Here is a 16823-nt window from a genome sequence, read left to right on the forward strand (position 1 = left end):
CGGCAGCTGCCTGTTGACCAGTGACTTGAGAAGCAACTGGCACCAGAGCACAAGCTGCAGTACCCAGCGGGTGGACACTGAGCAGTGTAAGAATGTCCCCACATGAGCCTTTTCAGGGAGAAAAACATGGAAGAGACCTACAACAGAACCAGCAGGCATGTGGGCACAAAGATCACATCACCAGATCGCTGTCTTTGAGGCTATGGTTCAATTAAATCAAACTCTTTCCTCACTTCAATTTACAGCACACATCAGCTCCAAGACACCATAACACAAAGTCACCAGTAGGCCCGAGGAGGAAGCAGGGGTGACCCGTGTGGCCTCTGGAGTCAAACCGCCAGGCTCAGAACCTGTCTCCATCACTTACAAGCTGTATGATCTCAGGCACATTACCTGACTTCACTGGACCTCAGTTTCCAAGGCTGCAATATGAAAATAACAATTCTTATCTCATGGAAGAGAATAATACAAAATGCTGAGAAGGTCTAGAGTAAGTAAATACCAGCTGTTTTAATTTCTCTTTATTTTCTACTTCATAAAACTTCTGAAATGAAGTTTTATTGGGATGTGCAGTTGTCTCAACTGCCCCAATTTGAAAGTTGCCAGGAGGCAAAGGGTCAGTAAAAGGTAGGAGACCCCAACTCCACTGCAACCCAACGCGTAAGGAGTATTCTCAAAATTCTAACACAAGAAGTCCAGAGGAGGGCAAGGGCCTCTTGTAAAGTTTTCCACCTGCTTCCCCACAGCTGATCTGGAGGTCTGATCACGCTGAAGATGCACACATGTGGGGTCCAGGCACGGATACAAAGGCTCAGCCCTCCGGTGGGAACAGGGTGGGGCTACTCCCGCTCTCCTCCCTCCCTCCCTGAGACTAACCATGCCTTTCAAACACCCCAAGACTCCTCCACCCACCCCGCCCCGCCCTGACCTCAGCTGCTCTGCACTGAGAACACAGTAGCAACGGGAAGACAGCCCAGCCCCACTGGACCTCTTCCTCCTCTGCGGTGAAGCCGCCCTAATGTCCTCTTGACCACTGAGGCCAGCCCAGCACATCACCAGACCCCCGCTCCTCTACGCCAGCCCGCTTCCCCAGCGCCGCATCACCCCACCAGCATGTAAACACACCATTATTTCTTCCATCTAGGAAAACACACACACCACGCCCCTCCTGGCTCCACACCTGCCTGGAGCTCCCACTTGCTCTCTCTGCTCCAGGGAACTACCTGAAATAACTCTCTGCTTGGTCTCCAATTCTTCCTCAGAAGCACTGCTTCTGTGTCCACTGCTCTGAGGAACGGGCACTGAAGGGACCTCCACACGGCAAAGGCCAGTGGCTGCCTGGCCTGTCAGCACAGCTCCCAAGCCCCCTGTCCCATCTCCCCTTCCTGAAGCCTGGCCTCCCTTGACATTGAGGGCAGCAGCCCCGCCCGGTTCTGTTCTTGCTTCTGAAGTCCCTCTGTGGGAACCGTGACCAGACCAGCAACATCTCAGCTCTGGGATTTCTGATACTACTTAATGCCCTATTTTTAAAGTTCTGTTAGTTCAAATTTCTGCAACAGTAAACACTCCATCATTCATAAACTAGTCTAAATACATACAACACTAGTCTAAATTTCCTTAGACGACTACAGTCCACCTTAACCCCGAACAGCTTTCGGGTCCCATCTGACAAACCGCTTTGCGCTAGTCCAGCTCTCTGAGTCAGCCAGCTCCGTGCAGCTACCGGAGCTGGTGGCTCTGTCCAGGCCAGAGGCTCAGCAGAGAGCTGCTCCACTCAGCTCAAGCCACGCTCTCTCAAAATGGTGCCAACCAAAGGCAGCATGTCCAGGGAAACACACCTGCTCCTGAAACCTCCAAGGAAGCACAGAACACTGGCAGGGCAACATAACAGATGCCATGACTACTTTTTGGTAAAATAAGCAATTTCCACAAGGCACGCCTACTCTTCCCCAGTTAGAGAAGTATTTTGCCTCATGCAGCAGGTGAGGAAACAGACCCAAGAAGGGTGGCCTCTTGTCCACGTTCTTGGAGCTCTAGGAGGAGAGGGCTACACTCCTCCCAGGAGGCCTCCTGCCAGGATGAGCCCCCCGACAAGCAGCACTCACATATGCAGGTTCACTGTGAAGGGAATTCCAAAGCATGAAGCTTCTGTTTTTGAGGAAAGAAGTACACAGGTATTTCTGCCACCAAATTTCTTTCCTCTCCTAAAGTACTGATCTCCAAGTGGATGTGCAACTGAATGCCAGCTGACAATCTTAATGGCTGGCAGAGAACATGAATCCCCTGAAGATCCAAGCCATGAGCAACCTGAAGGCACCACGAGGCATTACTCCTCTGACAACAAAATTCTCCCCATGAAGAAATGAAAGACAACTGAAGAGAGGGGCAGGCTGAGGGAGAAACGAGAGTTTACCATAGGTCATAATTCTTCCCACGCCATCAAACTTATTTAATGCATAATCAATGGCTTTTGTTTTGTTCCTGAATCAGTTCTATTTGCAGGCAGAGAGGGACGCCAAATATTTCAAAAGAGCTGGAGATGGAAAAACAACCAACTGCAACCCCAACGCTTTAAATACATATGGAGTATTTACAGCGAGTCTGCGGGCGTCTGAACCCTGGCAAGCGTTATGAGCCGGCACAACTAGTGCTGAAGCAGACAGACCCACAGCACCATCCAAGGGGTCAGCTGCCTGCACGCAGCTGCACCAACGTTCACCAGGATCCGTGCCCTTAGCTTCAGTTAGCAAAAGATCCAATTTATAATCAGCAACACTGTTCATAAAACAAGCTCTGGCTCGGCTGTGCTGTGTGATCTCAACAGTCACATAATCTGTTTTCCTATTTGCAAAAAAAGAGAAAATATTTACTTGGATCATCTCACTATATTAAGGAACTTTATCACTATTTATAATGCACTTTGCCCTTAGACAAAACCTTCTGGTGGAAATTTAGAACATTCATTTAAAAACTCCTGTGATTTCACTGGACTTGGCTCTACAACAGGCTGTTTGCTCCACTGAACCTGTCCCTCTTGACATGTTAACATTCTGTACCTGGTCTACGGCAGCCCTAAGAAGCTGCTGGACAACAAAAATGGTAATATATTCCTGCCCCCGCTTCACTTCAGCCCCACCCTAAACAGAATATTGAATTTTCTTACTTGTATCTGATCTTTTCATCCATGTCTTGAGGTGGTTCTTCAATAATGAATGAGACTAAATCTTCGAGACATTCTGCTTTTAAGAGAAACTCTATAAGTTTGCGGTTCTGTGCTTTACACTCCTGTAAAACATCTTCCTCATCCATTAACTCCTTCAGCGTTACATCTTCTCTTTCTAGAAGTGTGTCTATGTGGGATGATGAGTGAAGATCAAATTTCCAAAACATGCTGGTCTAAACAAAATGCAGAGATAATTTAAATAAAACTTCAACTTCACATATTAATTTTTCAAATTTCCATTTAGTTTTACAGTCTAAAATGCCAACTTGAATCACATGAGAAAAACAAGTTTCATTGTGAATCTATAAAGTACCTTCTAAGTAAGTAAAATTGGTAAGACATTTTCCTTCTCAGAAAATATTTTTATAGATAACAAAAAATTCTGATTGAAAATGCTGAAAGAATGCTAAAACTTGGTATTTTAACCTGCAAAATTAACCCACCCATACTTAAAGAATTTAGTGCTGGGAAGGAAGAAAATAAATCTTTTCTTCAGGGTGAGAAATACATTCTTACATAGAACTAGTAACCTCAACAACAAATGACAAGTATTGAGACCTAGGTGTGCAGTACTCTCCAGAATATTATATTAAATAACCACCACAAACCAGAACTTTTAGCCCCAATAGCACTTTCAGAGCTGAAAATCGGAAAGTCATAAAATAGTAAAACCTATGCCATTCTTAACAAAGAAACAAAAAATAGTAAGATCACCTTAATAAGACAAGTGTTCACTTTGTCTTCAAAGTTTATCATGGAAAATTAAATCTTAGGATGTCTACAGATTGACAAAATAGTTCACCATGCTTATTTTAAATACTTCAGCACAGTCACTAACTGAAAAGCTACTAGTGATCCCCAAATACCTTCTCATGTCCCATCCCACTGTCATCGGGTCCCAAAGTAAAAGCAAAGTTAAGTTGCTCAGTCGTGTCTGACTCTTTGCGACCCCCATGGACTGCAGCCTATCAGGCTCCTCCATGCATAGGATTTTCCAGGCAAGAATACTAGAGTTGGGTTGCCATTTCCTGTATATGCTTATTTTGACCTATAAGCCAAATTTCTGATAATCTAATAGTCTCTCCACTTGGAAGTCAGAAAGCTGGATGTAGTTAATAATTTAGTCTTAAGTCTTAAAAAAAATTAGGTCTCATTTAAAGTAGCATGTCTTTTCATTTTTTTGGAATCCCACAGATGAAGGCAAAATATAAAGAAAAGTATTAATAAATAATCAGAAAAGCAAATCTGATAGAGCCCTTATGACTGGCTAATTATAAACACTCATGATCATCAACTGAAAACTGTAAATGGCCACAAACTACTAAAATATGGATCAAGATATAGTCACGTATCTACATCGATTAAAAAATAACTCCCAAAATTTTAACCTTATAAAGGTAACTCATCATATACTGGTTCATAGAAAAAACTGATCATCAGTGGTGCTGAAATAACAAGTATTGGCAAACTCTGGCTCACAGACCAAACCCGGCCCACAGGCTGCAAGCTAAGAAGGGCTCTGACACCTTTAAAGGGTTGTTAAAGACAACAGGGCTGCTAACGAAGAGACTACGTGACAGAGACCACGGGGGCCTGAGCACTTACTATCTGGCAGTTCACAGCAAAGTGAAGTGGCCCGTCTCACGTTCCTTTCTGCCATCTCTGCAACTGCCTGGAGGGGCGGAGCCACGCGGTGCCAGGCAGGACTATCTAACAGATTCATTCTCTCCCTTCCATGGGTACTTGCCTAGACCACATCCCCAGCTTCTTGGGCAGGTAGGTATGGCCAAATGACAAAGTTTTCTCTAATGTGCTGTGAGCCACCAAAACCTCCAGGTGGCCTCCTTTTCATCTGGCTGGATGTTGATGACAAAAAAGACCCTGAGACAGACAGTAAGGCCCAAAGATGGAAGGCACCTCCATCCCCAAGTCAACCTGTGGAAGAATGCTGCCTGCCCACCTGAGAGCCAGTCCCAGGCATGGGATGAGGAGCCACCACACATCTGGTCTGGGATCCAGCAGGACAGCCTACGTACCCAGTCATCTCCTCCAATCTCCTGAGCCCACAATGTCATGTTCCTTCATACTTATTTTACTATACATATGAAAAGAATTCTTGGGCAAGTATATGTTTTAAAATGCCTAACTCCTTTTGCTCTCCACTATCCTAAATGTTTTAAAATGCCTAATTCTTTTCGCTCTACACTATCCTAAATTAGAATAGCATTTTTCAAATCAGGACACCTTAAAATACACATTTCCACAGTGCATTTTCTTTAAATTGAGTAGGTATACTACAGGCTTAAAAATAAAATAAAACCACAGGAGACTCTTAAACAAACATTATTTTATCTTCCAGCCAAACAGCAAACTGGACTGGAAACAAACAGCACTGGTCAATCAGTTACCCCCGCCCCGCCCCTAATTTCTACTAACTTGACCTTTGAAGCGGAATCAAGCTAGGCATGAACTAACAGGTACAAAGGTCAACTGCCAGGGGCCCTGAGGTAAACAGAGCCCTTTGAAAAATGTCTAAGATACTCAGAAAAAAACTGAAAGGAGTCAGAACTTCAGCAGCTCATTTTCAGTAAATATAAGTACTCTTTAAAATTTTTACCCTAGCTACACCTCAGTAGGATTCAGAGATAAGAGGGAACACAATTTCTTACATAAACCAAATCACAGACTTTTAAATCAATACTAACAAAGAGAGAAATTATAAAATCAAACTACTCTCCATCTTTCTGAAAACTCCTAGAGTTGTTTTTTCCCTTCATGGATCACAGCCTTGTCACGGCGAAGGGGCTTGTATAAGTCAAAGAAGCTATGAGCCATGCCGTGCAGGGCCACCTAACATGGATGGGTCATAGTGGAGAGTTCTAACAAAATGTGCTCCACTGGAGGACAGAATAGCAAATCACACCAGTACTCTTGCCGGGAGAACCCCACCAACAGTATGAAAAGGCAAAGAGATATGATACCAGAAGATGAGGCCCCCAGGTCAGAAGGTATCCAGAATGCTACTGAGGAAGAGCAGAGGGCAATTACTATCAGCTCTAGTAAGAATGAAGAGGCTGGGACAAAGCGGAAATGACGCTTAGTTGTGGATGTGTTTGGTGATGGAAGTGAAGCTGGATGCCATAAAGAACAGTATTGCATAGGAACCTGAAATGGTAGGTCCATGAACCAAGGTAAACTGGATGTGATCAAGCAGGAGATGGCAAGAGTGAACATCAGCATCTTAGGAACCAGTGAACTAAAATGGACAGGAATGGGTGAATTTAATTCAGTTGACCATTATATCTACTACTGTGGGCAAGAAGAAATGGAACAGCCCTCAGAGTCAACAAAACAGTCTGAAATGCACTATCTGGGTGCAATCTCAAAATGACAAAATGATCTCGAGTGTCAAGGCAAACCATTCAAAATCACAGTAATCCAAGTCTATGCTCCAACCACTAATGCCAAAGAAGCTGAAGTTGACCCGTTCTAAGAAGACCTATGAGACTTTTTAGAACTAACACCCAAAAAAGATGTCCTTTTCATCACAGGGGACTTGAATGGAAAAGTAGGAAGTCAAGAGGTATCTGGAGTAACAGGCAAGTTTGGCCTTGGAGTACAAAATGAAGCAGGGCAAAGGCTAACAGTTTTGTCAAGCAAACATGCTGGTCATAGCAAACATGGTCTTCCAACAACACAAGAGGCAACCCTACACATGGACATCACCAGATGGTCAATACCGAAATCTAATTGATTATATTCTTTGCAGCCAAAGATGAGAAGCTCTATACAGCCATCAAAAACAAGACCTGGAGCTGACTGTGGCTCAGATCATGAGCTCCTTATTGAAAAATTCAGGCTTAAATTGAAAAAAGTAGGGAAAACCACCAGGTCACTCAAATATGACCTAAATCAAATCCCTTATGAGTATACAGTGGAGGTGATGAGTAAGATTCGAGGGATTATTAGAGCTGATAGACAAGAGTGCCTGAAGAACTACGGATGGAAGTTTATAACACTGTGCAGTAGGCAATGGCCAAAACCCAAAACCATCCCAAAGAAAAAGAAATGCAAGAAGGCAAAGTGTTTGTCTGAGGATGCTTTACAAATAGCTGAGAAGAGAAGCAAAAGGCAAAGGAGAAAGGGCAAGATATACCCATCTGAACGCAGAGTTCCAAAGAATAGCCAGGAGAGATAAGAAAGCCTTCCTAAGTCCACAATGCAAAGAAATAGAGAGAAAAATAGAGTGGGAAAGACTGAAGATCTCTTCAAGAAAATCAGAGCTACCAAGAGGACATGTCATGCAAGATGGGCACAATAAAGGACAGAAACACTATGGACCTAACAGAAGCAGAAGAGATTCAGAAGTGGCAAGAATACACAGAAGAACTGTACAAAAAAGATCTTCACGACCCGAGTCAGCACGATGGTGTGGTCACTCACCTAGAGCCAGACATCCTGGGGTGTGAAGTCAAGCAGGAAGCATTACCGAAAACAAAGCTAGTGGACGTGATAGAATTCCAGTTGAGTTAGAAGATATTGTTGCTAAACTGCTGCACTCAGTATGGCAGCATATGTGGAAAACTCAACAGTGGCCACAAGACTGAAAAAGGTCAGTTTTCATGCCAATCCCAAATAAAGGCAATGCCGAAGATGGACAAACTATCATACAATTGGGTTCACTTCACATGCCATCAAAGTTATGTTCAAAATCTTTCAAGCCAGGCTTCAGCGGTTCACGAACTGAGATCTTCCAGACGTACAACCTGAGTTTAGAAAAGGCAGAGGAACCAAAGATCAAACTGCCAACATTCGTTGGATCACACAGAAAGCAAGGGAATTCCAGAAAAACATCTATTTCTGCTTCACTGACTACGCTAAAACCCTTGACTATGTGGATCACAACCAACTGGAAAATTGAGATGGGAACACTGGACCACCTTACCTGTCTCCTGAGAAACCCGTATGCAGATTAAGAAGCAACGGTTAGAATGAGACATGTAATGACGGACTGGTTCAAAACTGGGAAAGGAGTATGCCAAGGCTTTATATTGTCACCCTGCTTATTTAACTTCTATGCAGAGTACCTCATGCAAAATTCCAGGTTGGATGAATCACAAGCTGGAATCAAGACTGCAGGGAGAAGTACCAACAACCTCAGATATGCAGATGATACTACTCTAATGGTAGAAAGAGAAGAGGAATTAAAAAACCACTTGATGAGGGTAAAAGAGGAGAGTGAAAAAGCTGGCTTAAAACTCAACATTCAAAAAAACTAAGACCATGGGATCCATGGTACACAGAAGGAGAAGAGCTGGCACTAACAGAAACATCACTTATGCGGCAATGAGTCCTAAAGTGAAGTGAAAGTTGCTCAGTCATGTCCGACTCTTTGCGATCCCATGGACTATACAGTCCTTGGAATTCTCTAGGCCAGAATACTGGAGTGGGTAGCCTTTCCCTTCTCCAGGGGATCTTCCCAACCTAGAGACTGAACCCAGGTCTCCCATACTGGAGGGCAGATTCTTCACCAGCTGAGCCACAAGGGAAGTCCTATGCAAGTTTAAATGTTCTACTAGCCCAATTTTTTTTTTAACATTTAAAGTCACTCAGTCGTGTCCAAACCAGGTCTCCTGCATTGCAGGTGGATTCTTTACCAGCTGAGCCATAAGGGAAGCCCAAGAATACTGGAGTAGGTAGCCTATCCCTTTTCTAGCGGATCTTCCCAACCCAGGAATCGAACCAGGGTCTCCCGCATTGCAGGCGGATTCCTTACCAGCTGACCTACCAGGCAAGCCAAAAATCTGACGCTTATAGTTTGTCTCCTCCTGCCACTTAAGAGAGAGATAAAAGATGTCTGACATGTGCAGTCTATTTCCTCCATTTGGAGACTCCTAGCCTTCCTACCTGTTACCCTCTCATTCCCCCCTTCTCTCTTTTGGGAGAATTACGTTGCCTAGGCAAAGCGGCTAAAAAGTAAAAAAGAAACTGGTAAAATTAATTTTAAATGTATTTACTGAACCTCATCTATCTAGACATTACTATTTCAACATGTAATTCTTTTGGTACTAAGTCTTCAAATTCTACGTGTTCTGACAACACTTCATAGCACTTCATAATTTGGAGCAGCCACATTTCAGGTGGTCAAGAGTCACACGTGGCCATAAGGGACAAGACAGCTACAATCGTGATTGCTACAACTGGGAGTCAAAGTTTCTCTCCTGGTACTAAAATAGCCTCCCCATCTCCTTCCACCGCCAAGGTCAATAGTTAACTGCTTTTCCCACACAAGGGCCAATGTGGGGTGGGCGAGGAGAGGTTATGGGCCATGGTTTTCCTTTCTTTTAAAATATAAACATATCTGAGAAATCATCTTTATTCTCAAGTGTGTGTGTATACATACATACATACATACATATATATATATATATATATATAAAGCAACTTAGACATTCTTAACTCAAAAAAATAAGTCACAAGAAAATTAGAACTGTTTTTTAACTTGTGAAATCTAGGGATACTCGTAGGGATAAAAGGTAAAATGTTAAATTCTTCACCATGAGATAAAGGAGGACGCTAGCTGGAATTAGGAAGGCTACAAGTGGCTCATTCCTGGTAAAGATACACCTGGCCAAACTTTAAAATAGGTGCATGTCTCTGGGAATGTCACTTCATTTTCTAAGTTAATTCAGAAATACCAAGGAAAAAAATGCCTTGATCCCTCAAACACATTGGGAAACAATGTTTGATTAATTTTAAAAATAAATAAATAAAACTGGATTCCCCACTTGTCCAAGAGAAAACTGAGTGTTCACTGCCTCCATTTAGATTCAAAACAACTTGCTTATTATCCCATGGAGACAGACAGACACATCTACCCCAAAGCGCTGGCAGAGTTGACCAGCAGCCTGGAACAGGATGGAGTGAACAAGCTGAGCTGCCCCAAAGCTGTTCTTACTGGCTCACTTGCTGCTGCCACTGTCCAGACCCCTGGGGTCTCGGGACCCCGGGCTGGGATTCAGGTGTGCAGGGAACTGAGTTGGGCGGCATCTGACAAGAGCCAAATGGGGGAGGCTGGATTCAAGAAGGGCGGGTGACTGCTCACGCTGTCCACCAAGGAAGGTATACCACCAGCAAAGGACAGAGAGGAAAGTACCTATAAGCAGGAGGACACAGTCACTCTGAAGGTAGTACGTTACTGATAAACTGCCCCCAACAGCAATGCTGCAGGCAAATGCTGTAATTTCCTGGAAGAAACACTTAACAGAGGAGTAACGTGGCCTCTGACTACTAAGTTAAGTACTAAGGAAAAATACCACAGTGGACTGGGACATCTACCCAGTAGCTGCTTCTCCATTCTCAGCAAAGGTACGCAACTCACACAACTGTCTCCTCATCCCTATCTGGAGGCTCGACTAATCAAAGCAAAGAATCAAAGCACTGCTGCAAACACGATGTCTTTAGAGGAGAGGACAATACAAACTCGGGGCCAGCTTCGTTTTGTTTGCTCCAAAACTGCTTCTTCCGAAGAACACATCAAAAGAAACCAAGTTCCTACCATGCAGACGTTACAGACCCTCTTCCCAGTTTTAATCTGGGACTTCCTCAGGTTGTGAGAACAGTAAAGGAGCAGAATGCATTTAACATGCACTATGTTAACCAGCCAGTACTTTTAAGGCACTACTATGCACTGTATTGAGGAATGCAAGAACAACAAGATAAATGCTGCCTTCCTTCTTCAAGAGCACAACACACTGAGAACAGAGAAGATACAGGGAAGGAATGGCATAAACTGCAAGCTTGTTCTGCAGAAAGGGAGCTCCCAGGAGAAGAGCCTGGCCAGAAAAGACTTCATGAAAATGAGGCCTAAGCTGGGCTCAAAACACAGGTAGGACTTAGTAGGTGATCCTGCAAGCTCAGAGGACAGACCCGTAACTTGAAGAACTCACAGCAGGGAGAAGGTCCCGATTACGAGAATTAAGAGCCTTTACAGAAGGCACTAGGGAAGGTGAGGCAACCAGTTCTCAAAGAGCCACGCAGGAACACACAGCAGAGTGGGGCAGGCTTGCTGTGCAGCGCAGGAGGGAGCCAGGCTGTTCTACCTGAGATAACGTACATTAAGATAGCTCTGTTTGTACGCAAGAATACTGGAGTGGGTTGCCTTCTCCAGGGGATCTTCCCGACCCAGGGATCGAACTCCCATCTCCTGTGTCTCCAGCATTGGCAGGCAGATCCCTTTACCACTGAGCTACCTGGGAAACCCATTAAGGTAGTGATAGCAAAGATTAAACACAGTACACAGAAAAAGATGACTCTGAACAGAAGTAGAGGGAAACACCAAAGGAGATGAAACGGAAGCTGTGGTGCACACACACATCGTATTCCCACAAAGGCCTAGAGGGGGATGAAATGAGGGCGAGGGCAAGGAGTCCTGAAGACAGAAGTGCTGAGCTGGGACACCGCAGGCACTGTTCACCACTCGCAGAGACAGAGAAGTCAAGCGAAGCAAGGCGACAAGAGCAGCTCTGGAGTTTACACATCCTGAACAGGAAAGACGCATGGGCGAGGGTGAGCCCAGGCAGAGAGCAGGTAACCGAGAGACGGGCTTAACTCACAGAGGATGGCGAGGCCTTGCAAAAGCCTCCTTGAAAAGCAAGGTATTCCCTTCCTGAAATCCTAGAGATTTCACATTAAATAACTATCCCCCCACTCTCCAATTTCAATCATAATTCCCCCAAGGCCTAATTTTCATGTTTTAAATTCCTAGCTGTATACTTATATATCAGATTTATGGCTTGCCTCTGGAATTCTGAGCCACCTGGGAAATACACAAAGCAAATACCTAGCCACACACTGGGGCTAACTCCAAATACACCTCTGAGATGCTGTGGACAGGCAAGGGTGTGACCTTAAGCGCCCACTTCTCATTTCTATTTAAATAGCCAAATGCCGATTAAAAACACCCAGTGTCACTCCGTCACAGGGTCCACTAAAGTGTTCCTCTACGAACTTTCATTATGAAAATTCAAGTGAACATGAATTTCTGTGCACAACTTTCACAGCTTCAAAAACTTCAATACAAGTAGATATGAAGCATGACTTATACATACTTATACATACAAGAACAAGTTGTGTGCAGGTGGGTGTGTGTTTTTAAAGCAAAACTAAGGGACTGGAAAAGACACAAGCAATGAGGATGACACAAGAGCGATGAGGTTTGTGCCAGGAGCCTCGTCAGAGACCAGAGCAATAAAGGCAAGGAGAACCCAGCTGGACAGAGGCGTCTGCTGGGGCGAGGGGTGTGTGGGTGTGTGTGTGTGTGTGTGTGTGTGTGTACACGCGCAAATTCAAAGGGAGGACACAGTGCAGAGAAGAGAATATGACAAAAGTCAAATCAGAAAGTTCCAAGTAGAGGGTTTTCCATCTTAAGCGTCCAGCATTCTCTGAATCTCTGACACCAAGTGAGTTGTCAATAAATGTGACTCGAACATCAGAAAGAAGTGACACGTAACTGGAGAGCAGGAGGAAACGTGATGCAACCAGAACACCCGTCGTCTGAAATGATTAGGAAATAGTTCCTAATCTAAAACTGTAAGGACAGGAATTCCCCGGCAGTCCAGTGATTAGCACTTGAAGCTTTTGTTGCTGGGGCCAGGGTTCAATCCCTGGTGGGAGGACTAATACAACCCCACAGGCCACGCCACGTGGCCAAAGAGTAAACGGAATAAAACTGTAAGGAGGAGAGTCAGTCCTAAGCAGTCAGGAGGGTATGAAGGTGGCACGGGCAGAAAAAGAGAACTCTGTACTAACACGGGGGGGACTCAGAAAACCCACCACACCCGTGCTTTTACTAAGTGAAAGCAGAGCAGTTCTATGCAGTTTTTGAGTCACCCAACTTGAAGCAAGTAGCCCCTTTTTTATTCATCATCCACTACGAACAAGGTGCCCAAAGAGAACAGCCTTTTCCAATCAGATACAAATCCTAGGAGACTGAGATGCCACTGAAGGAAGAGCAAAGACAGACAAGTTTCAGATTAAGAGTGAGCTAACTATCCTGCTGAATTTGGAGCTGGTTATAATTCTGTAACAGAAGACAGAAATAGTAAATTGGTCGCAAATTTCAAAGCCCTCCCGCCGCCCATTTTTTTTAACCTAACATCTTCCTTGCCCAGCAAACTTTCATCAGAATGGGTATAATCATCAGGCATATATATGAGGCTATCTCGACACTGCCTGGGAATATTTCACCAGCATGCAGCCGAGCATGCAGGAAGAGGCAGTCTCAGCCTGGACTGCTGCGACCATACAGGTGTCCAAGCTCCTTGCCGAGCATGAGACACAGGCAGGGTGAACAGTCTTCATGGCCCCTTACAAAAAACAGTCTCCTCCAGCTATTCCACAGTACAGTAAAAGGCCAAATACAGCAACTTTCCATTAAAGGTGGACTCCCAGGTCTGCGCTCTTCCCAGCACAGCATGTGGCCACAAGACTGCCAGAGAAAGCTGGTGAGTGGCCGGTCCCAGCAGCAGTCATCAAGGACGCAAGCCAGCCCCGGGCCAGCCTGGAGCAGGCTGACCTGTCACCTCACGGCTCTCGGGACTCACTCATCAGCAGGACCCGCATGTGTTCACAGGCAGGAAAAGATTCACTTGGCACACAGCACTCAGCCCCAAGAGCGTGGGTAGTAACAATGGAGGCGCTCAGCACTGTGGCCAGTGGCTCTATCAGAGTAGACTGACCAGGATGCCAAGTTTGACAAAAATGCACAGAAAACACAAGTGAGTCAGTATTTTAAAATTCTGACATGATGAAACCAACCCAAACAGGGATAAATGCAAAGTCCTTTTAAAATAAAAACTGAAAAATATGACACCATGGGGTGAGGGGATTGCCAGACATAAGAAAACTGTTAAACAAGTTCGAAGATTTCAGTTAATTATAAGCTCAGCATAAAGTTTTATTATGCTGTGAGTAATAAGCAAGTAATCTCAAAATGTGTCACAGATAATCATGGCTAGGACGCGGGAGCTACTAACTCCACCGTAGCCTTTCCTGGGCAGATCAGCCCACATCGAGCAATGTGGTGTCCTGCTCTGGGGCAGAGGAAGAGACTGCCAACACGTGGCACCCAAAAAGGACCAGGGTGACGGATGGGCCTGCTCCATGGAGGGAAAAAAGAACTAGCTCTGAATACCTCTGAGCTCTTTTATACTATCACAGAAAGCGCCCAAGGGGAAAATGAGCCAGTAAGCGAAAAGGACAGATCGTCTGTGAGCAGGAGGTGCAGGAATAGAATGCGCTAAAGGTGAGGAAACATGGACACGACCTCAAGGCCGGAGGTACCCTGGAAGCCCGGATCCTCTAAGAGAGCAACTTCCGGTTCTGGAGAGGAAGGCTGTACAAAGTGATCGCCACACGGCCTCATGAATTTCTTTTCAAAGTCTATTTGATATAAAAGGCACGGCTACATTTGGGCTGACAGAGAGTCTCAACAAGAAAATAGAAAGGATTATGCAACTTTCCAGATGCTTAGTGGGTTGAAATCCACACAATTCTCCACTCCCCTGGAAGCTCTAGTAAAACAACAATAACAGACAGGAAAGGAAACAACAGCCAAGAAGAAAGCCAGCAAATTTATGAAAAGATGGAGAATGGAGAACCAATTCAGGAAGTCCATCGTCCAAGTAACAGAAGTTTTAGAAGAACATATTTTAATTCACCACCAACCTCCCTTGTCCAAAAAATTTTTTCTCAGCGCATAAAAATGCTGACTCTCCCCTTAGGACCTACACATGGCATCACACTGAATGTGAGAAGATCCTTTAAGATACAGTGTAAAAGTCAACAGTACTGGAGATTTTTTAAAAAGAAGAATATTTAAACTTTTCTAGTGAGAAAAAACTTAAAAAAGAACTGGAAGTCAAAACGACATCAGTTTTCCCAACAAGAATTCTAGAAAAGAACATTTTCAGACCTGGAAGGTCAGAAAGATTTGTTCACAATTTCTTCAAGAAGCTACTGGAGAAAAAGCTTGGCAGTAAGCCACAAGCAGAAGACACAGAATCCATGAAGCCAGGGCTCCACCACACCGAGCAGCAAAGACTGGGTGTACAGAAGGGGCACATGTGCAGCCTCAGACAACGTCAGGAGGAGCCAGTGTGAAGCAGACCATGAGGTGGGGGCCCTGGAAAGGAGACGTCCAAGGAAATGTATTGCCAGATATATGTTACCGTGTTGAGAGGAATTTTGCAAAGTAAGGCAGAGATTTAGGAATCAAACAACATATACCATACTTCTACTATTGATCTTAACCAAAGTTGTGTTTTAACTATGCTGGGAGATGGAGAGGGAAACAGCTGTGCAAAGAAGAACTAAACCTTCATCTTCCTAATTGGAAAGTAAAATAGATTAGAAACTGCTACCTATGGTTATATGACACAGAAATGCAGAAGGAAGCAGAGATGAGGAATCAGCTAAGAGATGGAGGGAGCAGTCCCTGGTGAGTAATCCAAGGATGCAGAGAGGACAGGATGGCCAAGATGAAACAGAGGACTGCTATTTTTTGTTATAAATCTTGTGATACCATTTGATTTTTCAACTACGTATCTACATAAGCTACGTACCTATATATGAAAAAAATAAAAGGTTATGAAAAGAAAGTAAAAAGCACTCAGCACAGTCCCTGGCACTCAGGAAGGGCTCTACAAACAGAGGTACATACTAGAATCAGGGTTTCATAAAAGACTGTCTAGCAGAAAGACCATGAGGCGACTCCACATGCTTAAGGTTCCTCCATACAAAAAACAAAGAAACAGAAAAATCCAACCAACAGCAAAAACCAACATAGTACCTTTTCAGTTTACATCGTTTCCCACTCCAATTTTTTTCTGCCATGAGTGTGTGAAATGACTCCAGAGACCTAGGACCCCTGGGGTACAATACTGAGACTGCCGGATCTGATGCGCCAGATTTTTCATACAGCGCCTGAGCAAAGAATGGTTTTTACCTTTTCACTGTTTGGAAATGGGCTGGGGGGGGCAGGGGGAAGATATCAAAAAAAATGCTATTCCATGACTTGTACCAATCCTATGAAATTCAAATTTCAGTGTCCATACAGTTTTAAGGGAACACAGCCATGCCCTCCTCTACAGGCTGCCTCTGGCTGCTCTCACACCAGAAGGGCAGGGCTGAGCAGTCACGACAAGAGACCACACGCAGGCCTCACGTCACCACAGTGCCACTCGCAGGCACTGCAGCTGAGCACTACGAACTGCAGGCTCGGGTGTAATGCAACAGGGCCCCAAGTGCCGTATGCTGCACTGCCGCGTTTTATTATTCCGAGCGCACACCCAACATGTCAAAACAAGAAAAGCAAATCTGGACTGCAAATGTTGTGTTTTTAAGGTACAATGGGATATGGGCTATTCTGTTATGAAACTAGAGGGCAAAGCACTGTTCATTATGCAATCATACCATCCCTGTGCTGAAGGAACGCACTGCATGTGGCACCAGTGCACCAGGCGGCCGCTGCAGTGTTCCCAGCTCACAGACAGCAACAGCCAGAGAGCATCAAGTGCAACGTCTCCTAACAGGAAACGTC

At 44.6% G+C, this 16823-nt stretch overlaps 1 protein-coding gene across 15 annotated transcripts in view; it reads right to left on the reverse strand.

Annotated features, from left to right (window-relative positions):
• Positions 1-16823, reverse strand: part of PPP6R3 (protein phosphatase 6 regulatory subunit 3) — a 125271-nt gene that overhangs the window by 66260 nt on the left and 42188 nt on the right. For 14 of the 15 annotated variants that reach the window (XM_027531753.1, XM_027531745.1, XM_027531754.1 and 11 more), the window contains one exon: positions 3164-3396. In XM_027531753.1, the coding sequence (XP_027387554.1) occupies positions 3164-3390 (227 nt within the window). In that variant the 5' untranslated portion in view covers positions 3391-3396. Of the gene's footprint in view, positions 1-3163; positions 3397-16823 lie in introns of those variants that run through there. The other variant, XM_027531760.1, reaches the window with a different exon arrangement.

Source organism: Bos indicus x Bos taurus, chromosome 29 (assembly GCF_003369695.1).
Source record: "Bos indicus x Bos taurus breed Angus x Brahman F1 hybrid chromosome 29, Bos_hybrid_MaternalHap_v2.0, whole genome shotgun sequence".
Taxonomy (NCBI): Eukaryota; Metazoa; Chordata; class Mammalia; order Artiodactyla; family Bovidae; genus Bos; species Bos indicus x Bos taurus.